The sequence below is a fragment of the Squalius cephalus genome, assembly GCF_949319135.1.
Source record: "Squalius cephalus genome assembly, chromosome: 1".
Lineage (NCBI taxonomy): Eukaryota > Metazoa > Chordata > Actinopteri > Cypriniformes > Leuciscidae > Squalius > Squalius cephalus.
This window is the reverse complement of record NC_137122.1, coordinates 11,048,616-11,058,587: the sequence shown is the minus strand read 5'-3', so window position 1 is coordinate 11,058,587 and position 9,972 is coordinate 11,048,616. Positions and strand designations below refer to the sequence as shown.

Here is a 9,972-nt window from a genome sequence, read left to right as displayed (position 1 = left end):
TCCCTTGAGCAATGCGGTGATGCAGCGCCCATGGCTTCCTTGACTGGGTTTTTGAGTTCATCGTTCTTCGAAGGGTGAGTCAATGTCTCTGCAGCAAATTCCGTTCTCTGTAGAGGTAGTGATTTACACACTGGATGCTGAGGAGTGCTAGTGGCATGTGTCAGAAAACTTGATTTACAAGGATGGTGCTCTATTTCAGGCTCTGTTCTGGACGGCGCATCAACTGAAGTTCTAATCTCACTTATCTTATTCAACTCTCGTTGGAGCACATCCTGAAGGGATTCTCCACTGGCATCCGCTATTGCCTGTAATTTCTCCAAATACCCTGTGGTGGCGCTACTAGCGGTAGGGGTGTATACGCTACTCAAGGTGCGCACGTGAAACACTGTGTCTGCATCAGTGGGACTTATGATGGTAGCGGGTAGCTGAGGCTTGAGGTTGGACATGGCAGAATTGCATGAGAACTCTATTACTGCGTTATGATGAAACTCAGAGCGTGGATCATCAATTAGTAAGTTTTGTCGAATAGAGCCAAACTTCTGCAGATAAGCCTCAGGAGCTTCATCTAGTTCAGTTAATGTTATGCCACTGACAATCACTGTATTTTGCACATTGACATTTTCTCATTCCACAACATCCATTTTTGTCTGATTCACTGTATGTGCTATTTTAATTGATTATTCACCTCAGCAGCTGCTACGTCCTCTCTCCTGGCTGGCTCGCCAAAGTGTAGCGTGTCATACTAGCGTAACATTCAATATGGGCCGATTGATCAGAAGGTAGATTCGACTACTGAAGAGAGGAAGACAGCACAACAGGTGAGTGAACAGTCAATACAAAGTCTTGCTTCTGGTTCAGTTTGATTTTGTATTGGAAGAAAATGTACTTTTGCTCAAATTGTATGAATCACAAAGGTAAACAATTAAAATACAATAAATGATAATATTCACACTCTTCTTGTTATTTCTTTCAGATTCGTGGACTCAGATTTTGACAGCAGTAATGAACACTTTCGACTCTTATTGGATCAATATAATAAAATAAATAAAATAAATCTGTGTCAAATTCCTTGTAACACAACAAAAATAAAGAAACAATAGATATTGCTTTCACACACAGTATTGCAATCAATAGTTCAAATACCTCAAAATCAAATGAACAATCAATTTGATTCAATACACAGAATGGGATTCTGAACTTTCACTTTCAGTTGCAATTGAATCACTTTCTTTTCAAAACTTAATAGTCTGTCCGATGTAAATCAGAGACTCAAGATTTGACAAATCATTCAGTTAACCAGAGTTCATGAATTGAATCGATGAGTTCAAAGAACCGTTGATTCTTTTAGAATGATTCAAGATCACAATCAATGTCTTTTTGTTGAGAAATCAAAAAGGAAAACATAGAAAAACAAGATGATCTCAATGAGTCCGAGTCCCGATTGTCCAAAAATAAAATAAAAGATTCTCCTACCAGTTTGATGGCTCAAAACACAGTTCAACAGAGAAACGATTCCGTGGGTGGCTCGCCATATACAATCTGCACCTCGTGCGTCCAGCACGAATCAAGGAACTCATCACAGAAGAACTTGAATCTTACAAAAAACCCAGCCTTGTAAAACACAAGGCAGAACAATAATTAGTCTTCAATTCAACAATTTCATCGTCAAATCACATGTATGCACTTCAAATAACACATTAAACATAACACTTTAACACTTAAATAGCATACTTCATTAGCTCATTAGCATTCTCACACGTGCGTCAGCTTTAGCCCATGTGCTATCCACTTCGGCTCGCACGGCCTATATAAACACTGTATTGACTCTTTATCAGATTCGCGGCACTTTTTACATAAACGTCAAGTTAATGTTTGAGTTTTTAACTCACCAAGGCGATTAATTTATATGTTTTAACAAGGAAGTTCATTTGTGGCACATTGATCTTCCATGTATATCTGCATCGATCCGTTTCACAAGCCTCAGTCTCATCCGCTCCTTACTCTGGCATCAGCTCCTTCATATTATAGCATCAGATCAGAAATCCTGTTTTTCTGTCGTATTTGATCACTTTTTTCTGAATTAATCACTTACATGGAGGGGTTTTGAAGATCGCTCCGTGTAACTGCGTCATCTCACTCTCTCTATCGGTAGCAGATAGGCGGGGCTTAGCTCACTGCTGCCACTAGCTCTTAAAGAGCCCATCACCTCATTTAATCAGTGATTTCTTTCTGTTTCTTTCTTCCTTATTTTTTACTTTCATCTTGTTTTATTAGTAACCTGGGTTACAAGTGTCTGGGTGAAAATAAATACTTCCTCACAGGGTCGCAAGACGACGTAAAGTACATGCATCTGATGAGTTTTATAGAGTTGATGTCAATAGCAAGCGCTCTCTGTAGGCATATTTATATTTTGCTGCTATGTGAAAAAATCCTGCAAAATGCGCAGACGTGTTTAGTCGACCCCAGAAGATTAACTTTAGCCTAACCATAAATTGTGATTAAAATATATATGATCACTCACATCAAGACGCCGCTGCGGTGGTAGAGTCCATGCAGGAGGAGCAGCGTTTGGCACTGCGTTGCTTTTCAGCGCGAGCTGTGTGGAGAAGCCCATTTCTACTTTATGCTTATTGTTTTCAATACTCGTAATTCCAACTCCTGACTCTCTACAGTGGTTTTGACAAAACAAGATGGTTTTTATACCGCCAAGGACTTGGTAGCTCGTACCAAGGGCGTGGTGAGCTTGAACCTGCTTATGTCACATAGTACCACTTACATCACACAGTACCGCAAACATCCAATAGGAAAATTCAACTGCAGTAGCCACCGTTCAACACAAAGAGGGCAGCACTCAGATGTTTTTACACCATATATTGTAGAATTAAAACACTTTATACCCAAATGTCAAAAAAGTTACTTGAATCAATGAACAGCACTAATAAAGCCCCATTCTTACAAATCATTAACTAAAAAAAGTTGGTTTAGGGTTTAGTTACCCTTTAATGGGCATTGGGGGTATTCGGACACCTATAGGGGGGGACACTGAGCTAAACATCCACCCGACTGTAGAGCCTTTTACACTGGTACATAAGGGCAACTAAGTCACAAAAACCTACAATATGTCCATTCTCCCATTGGGTGAATGGAGTTTTCTTTCCCGGGGGAGACTGTTGACCCCCGCTGACCGCTCCTAAGCCACGCCACCATCTCACGGACCCACTATTTGTCCGATTACCCACTATAGCAGGGATACCGTGAACTACTTGCCTCAAGACTCGACGCTGTAACTCAATGAGAGACGAGATAGCGCGAGCGAGCGGTGACATCAATGGTAGATGATCAAAGACGCGCCAAATACTTTTCATAATGACAAAAAATCTATAAACATCAACATAATCACACAAAAATAAAAAATAACTTATCTTTATTGGAGTTGCTCTCTTTCTGCTGGTTGTGTAAAGCTGTGGTGAGATGGACACAGTAATCATTTCAGTTTATTTTGTAAAAACTGTTGTTTAAAATTCATAGTAATTGTTCTGACTTCATGAAGCCTCATGGTGTGAATGAAACCTCAAACTGACTAGAACAAACTCTTTGAAATGTATATGTGATACTGGATATCAAGGGTGAAACTGTTAATAATGTAGACAGACAGCAATCTCATTCAATGTCAGTGCAGTGAAATATAATTTATTACGCATTTAAAAGCATATTGAGAAAATTAAAACATGGAAAGCGCAATAAGCAAAAAATGCTTCACGGCTTTCAGAAATAAAATTATTCTTGATTCAAGCAAAATCAGCAGAAAATAAAAATGGACAATACAATTTTGATAAAATAAGTAAAGATTTTATTCAATAATTACATGAAGCAATTACAAACATAAAGTAAAAAACAAAGTGTCCAGTGTCAAAGATACATGAAAGTATATCTTGAGTTTGCATTGAAGAGTAGAAGTGGAAGAGAAACTATGTTCTGATGAAAAACAATGAAGAACGAGTTAAAAATTAATATCAGATTCATGTCTCTCTTAAAAGTGTTATGGCCTCTTCTTCAGCTCCTGAACTTTGCCTTCAATATGTTTTTTTTCCAATGTGAATTTTCTGGCACTCTTTCAGTTCATCTTCTGTAGTAAAGGACTTCAGTACTGAAACACACACCGCTGTGTCTTTTCTGCTGTAATATTACTAATTAATCTTCTCCTTTGTGTGAATCTTCAGGTGTCTCTTCAGGACTGACGCCCAAAGAAACTGTTTACCGCACTGATCACAGTTAAATGGCTCCCAGTGTGAACTCTCATGTCTTTTCAGAGTTGATGACTGAATGAATCTCTTGTCACAGCGTGAACACTTGTAAGGCTTTTCTCCAGTGTGGATCCTCTCATGTCTTTTCAGAGTTGATGACAGACTAAATCTCTTTTCACAGTGTGAACACTTGTAAGGCTTTTCTCCAGTGTGGATCCTCTCGTGTCTTTTCAGATGTGATGACTGACTACATCTCTTGTCACAGTGTAAACACTTGTAAGGCTTTTCTCCTGTGTGGATCCTCTCATGTGTTTTCAGATCTGTTGACTGAATAAATCTCTTGTCACAGTGTGAACACTTGTAAGGCTTTTCTCCAGTGTGGATCCTCTCGTGTATTTTCAGACTTTTTGACCGACTGAATCTCTTGTCACAGTGTGAACACTTGTAAGGTTTTTCTCCAGTGTGGATTCTCTGGTGCTGTTTTAAACAGTTCGCTGTAGTAAAAGTCTTCTCACACTCAAAGCACATGTACTCTCTCACACCAGTGTGAATTTTCTGATGTGCTTTTAAATTGCACAGCACTGAAAAACTCTTTCCACATACAGAACATGAATGCGGCTTCTCCTTCGTATGAACTCTCAGGTGTGTCTTCAGGTGTGATGTCCTAAAAAAAGTTCTGCCGCATTGATCACATGTGTACGGCTTCTCTCCAGTGTGAACTCTAATGTGAATCTTAAGAGATTGTTTGGATGTGTAACTCTTTCCACACTGAATACACACATGTGACTTTTCTCTAGTGTGAATCCTCTTGTGTTCGGTCAGATGTGCTTTTTGAGCAAAACTCGTCCCGCATTGATCACATGCGAACAGCTTCTCTCCAGTGTGAACTCTCATGTGAATCTCAAGACTTTGTTTGCGTGTGAAACTCTTTCCACACTGAGAGCAGGTGAAAGATATCTTGGCTCTTTTCATTAAAAATGTCTGTTTAGTCAAAGGTTTTTCTCCAGGTTTGACATGATGTTTCTCCTCCACTTCACTCAGTTCTTCACTCTCCTCCTTCACTTCACTCTCCTCCTTCACTTCACTAAGTTCTTCACTCTCCTCCTTCACTTCCATCAGGTCTGAAACCAAAAAAAAAAAGTTTCATTCATTTTCAGCAAAATAATTTGAAGAGAGAAATATGAAAGCGAGCCCTGATGTAATAGCAGAAAGTACTAGTAGACAACTGCTATAAAATATCATAATTCATAAATCACTCTCTCATTTTCCCCTGAGACGGGAGAAATCCGTTATTTACCTCTTACACGTCCTCCTACAATGACGCAAAAATCGTCATTTTGCGTCATTGTAGGAGGAAGTGTAAGAGGGGGGGATTTCTGTTGAGACTACAAGCACTAGTTCCTCATCTTTCCCAGGGGGCGGGAACCGCTCACGCTACAGACCTATTACAGATCAGTGGGTGGGACTTTACTCTCTGAAACTGAAAGCAATATCCTCCATCTTGTTTGAAGCTAAGCTAACAGGCGCTGTGGAGACAGATGTAAAGTTATGACAATAGCGGAGGAGAGTGCTCAATATGATATAGAGGAAGAGGATTTCGGAAGTCTGATACTTGAATCAGGTGTTTGTGGCTACCTTTACAAGCCGCATTATAGCGAAGAGCAGCCGAGGCAGAAGACCTGCCTGCCGCGGACGAGGAGCCCGGACTGGCTCGAGTTAGGGCGGACTGGTGGCGCCGGTGATCTCACTATGCAACTACGAACCGCTACGAACACAGAGATAGAGTCCGTCTGCGGCAAAGAATTTCAACGATGACAATTTCTCCTGGACGAAATCTCTGAATCAGACGAGGACACGGACGTTTGTGTTGTGAACTATCCTAGTTTCGCACCGCATATGTTCTGACTGAACATCCAGTTACCATGCAATAATTCACCTTTTCGAAAGAAATACAAACGAGGAGTAATGCACTAATGAGTTCGCCAACTAACTAGACATTTTGTGTGAAATGAATTTCAAGCTCTGGTGGTAGCTAGCCTTGTAGACGGAAGAGTGATTTCTCTTATAGGCAGATATGTGCTTTCTGGATTAGTGGGAGTGGCTTGCGGAGCTGTGCAATGTGGTGCATTGTGGGAGTTGTTGTCTTTCATACAAATGCGTCCTGAAGTTATTTTTTGTCTTTCCTCGGTCACAAAGGCACCAAATTCAAAATTTATTTTACATTTCGACTACATATATGACCCACTTTAAATAAAAAACAATGTTCAAATGGGTGGAATGCCCCTTTAATAATAGTTGACAAATGTTTATAATACATTAGAAGTTGGTACATTATACAAAAAAATCTAAAATATTAAAATGATAAATACATAAATATTACAAATATATTGCAGTAGGCCCAAGTGTTTAAAGTACTTTAAACACACTAAATTTATTTACTATTTGGATTTATTTACAACACAACACAACATAATCCAAAGATACACAACAAATGACAAAAAAAATCACATTATTTAACACACTGATCTAAGGACAAAGACTTGAGCAGTCAACACACCTTTTTGCCAAATAGGGCTGGGCGGTATGACGGTATATATATCGTTACCGCGCTAGAAAATGTCAACCGTAACAGATTTTTTCATTCCGTGATACCGCGACATGTAAATAAGTGGGCGTGGTTAACTCACATGCAGCGTGCTAGAGACTGAGACACTGAGATTTGTCAAAGAAACATGGAGAAAGCAGATCAAGAGGATCCACAAAGGAATTACGTTTTCTAAAGGGTTGTTGTTAACGTGATATTTTTTGGGGGGAAAGGCGCAGCAGTCACCTAAACATGCAGTACCCGTAGGCTACAGTTTAGAGGAGTGCACGATCGCAACGGGGAAAGCATGAAGCTTACTTGACAACAACAGTTCATATATCAATATCGTAACAAACAGAAATAACCTTAAATAATGTATAGTTATCTTTCTGTCTCTTATGTATAGTTATTTTTTAAACATGAAACTCGCATTCAGTATGACACGAGAGCGGTTGCCGTGGTAATGAACAACCTGCTTGTTAAAGCAAATGTATAACATGTTAATCCTGTATCTGAGGCAAAATTACTAAATATGCAGCGCGAGTTTTACATTTCTAACTCCAAACAATTGGCCACTGAAACAGCTGATAAAATCTTGCTTCGATTCAATGCATGATTACAACTTGTCACTCAAATTAACCAATGGCATTTTACTGATGCAAAAGACGCACGCACTGAGAGGGAGTGCGGTGTATCGGTGTTCACCGAGCTATGTAAAATAATGACACAGTTACAAGGTGTGTATAATTTACACTAGCTTACTTAGTAAACACTAACAGTAGCTGCTGTTCGGCTTTTATACTGCTGTTCTCCTAGTCACTTATGAACTTGACGCTTCTGAACCTCTCTTGGTTAAAGCTTTAGGTGACGGGTTGCCAGATATCACAAAAAGAGCAAAACAAGCCCTTTAAAAGCAGACATGGCAAAAATGTATCGGGAAAACATTTAAACATAACTAGTATTTACTAATATCCTACCAAATCAAAAGGAAGTAACTCATTTATTATGAATAGAATAGTTCAATATAAAATATTCAGATATTATAAACTGATTGATGAAGTAAAGCAATAACATGAGATTGAAAAAATATTTAACAACACTTTATTTAAAGTTGAATTGCACCTATGAGTTGTATTTAAAGTCTGCGTGAACCGGAATTTGCAAACGACTTTTCTCCAGTGTTGTGACGTATTTCCCAGTGAAAAGGAATATTGAACAGAGGGCAGGGTTTTACTCTAGCGCTCCTCCTCTCCATCTCTCGCTCATTACAGACTAACTATTTGAGGTGGTTAAGCGTTTCCCAAACCAAGCCGTCAAACCTACGTCATCAGAGAAGGAACACCATTCCAGACCGGAAGTAACTTTTCAGACTTTGATTAAAGATTACGACGGCAAACAATTTTTTTCTGTGTATTAACTTGCACGGATTAATTGTTCACCACAAGACTAGTAATATGCGGTAACAAAGTAAATAGGGTCAATTTTGATTTCAGTTGGACTTTAATATCAATAAGTTGGGGGCAGTTAATCTAAAAGTTGATGAGAGTGTTTTGTTTACTATATTTAGCTATTAAAAATAGTTTACCAAAGAAATAATTTACCAAATAAAAGAAAAAGAAAATTCAAACAAAGTGAAGTACTTTTCATTTCTAAAGTATTTGTGTTTATTTATTATACAAAGCCCTTTTTGACAATTTTTTGAGAACAACTACGACTTTAAATAACTATATTGTGAAATATATCGTTACCGTGAAATAAAATTAGTCATACCGTGAAACCGAATTTTGGTCATACCGCCCACCCCTAGTAGTCCAGGCAAAGTAACTCATTTTGGAACCAAAAATAGAACTAATTGTAAAAGAATTTTTTTTCAGCATAGATCATTTCTATGAGGTGTCCAGAACAACATACTAAAAGTCCTAAGAAATCCTATTTGAGGAAATATGTTAAATTCTCATCAATCCGAGATGTGTGCCAATAAGGCCAGGCAACAATACATCCCAATGGGGGCTATTTGTTTTCCTTTACTCCTATCAAAATGAAACTTTACACAATGAAAGTACCCATAAAAAGTATTTTTTTTTGTATTACAAGTTTTTTTGAAAATGAATTTTAATATGCAAATGAGCTATACACTAATCGAATATGCCGAAAATACACCCAAATAGGCTTAATTCTTTTCCTTTACTTCTACCACAATAAACCTTTACACAATGAAAGTTTACAAGAAAAGTTAAACATTTTGTATTAGAAGTTTCTTTGAAAATGAATTTGAATATGCAAATGAGCAATATACTAATCGAATATGCCCAAAATACACCCTAATGGACTTATTTTTTCCCTACTCCTATCACAATCAAACCTCACAGAGTAAAAGTATACATGAAAAGTAACATCTTTGTTTTACAAGTTTCTTTGAAAAATCTATTTTAAATATGCAAATGAGCTCAACACTAGGCCTAATTGACTTATGGCTGAGAAACCATAAAGTAACAAGTAGAAAAAACAGCGGCCAAATAACTAACACATTCATGTCCATTCAGTAATGTAGTCACTTGCCACACTTACCTGGGTCACTTGCCACAAAAAGACTTATATTGACCTTAAGAATTGATTGCACAATCTTGCCTCTGTCACATTCACAGTCTGTCATCGTCCTGTCTGCACTACACTTCCCAGAGTTCCCAGTCATCATCACCTGCACCTGGTCTTCATCATCATCATCTCTGTCACCTGTGTTTAGTTATTAGTCATTGTTCTTCATCACCATCACCTGTCTTCACTCGTTGTCATCTGTGTATTTAAGTTCCTGTCTTTCAGTCTTCTGTGTCGGTCAATGTTTAATGTTAGGTTCCTGTTCTGAGCACACGCTCCCTGTTTTTGTGTATCTGTTATATTTGAGAATTAAAACCTTGGAATACTTCATCTTCGAGTTTGCCTCCTACTTCATCCTTCCAGAAGCCTGACAGCCTCCAGTTGCTTTCTAAATTTTTTTTTTTTTTTTTTTTTTTGCGAACAAGCCTTACCTAATGACATTCCTCCACAGATAACATCAGAAGAAAGTCAGAATAGCCATCTTAATCATTAGTAACGTGGTGAGATTAAATTTTGGGCTGGTAAATTTACAAATGATTGGTATTGTTG

General features: G+C 38.2%; 1 protein-coding gene across 2 annotated transcripts in view; it reads right to left on the bottom strand.

The window, feature by feature from the left end:
* Positions 1–3,665: 3,665 nt before the first annotated feature.
* The window catches only part of LOC307163209 (uncharacterized protein), a 325,993-nt gene continuing 319,686 nt past the window's right edge, over positions 3,666–9,972 (bottom strand). For both annotated transcript variants that reach the window (XM_079879202.1, XM_079879201.1), the window contains exon 3: positions 3,666–5,365. In XM_079879202.1, the coding sequence (XP_079735328.1) occupies positions 4,188–5,365 (1,178 nt within the window). In that variant the 3' untranslated portion in view covers positions 3,666–4,187. The remainder of the gene's footprint in view (positions 5,366–9,972) is intronic.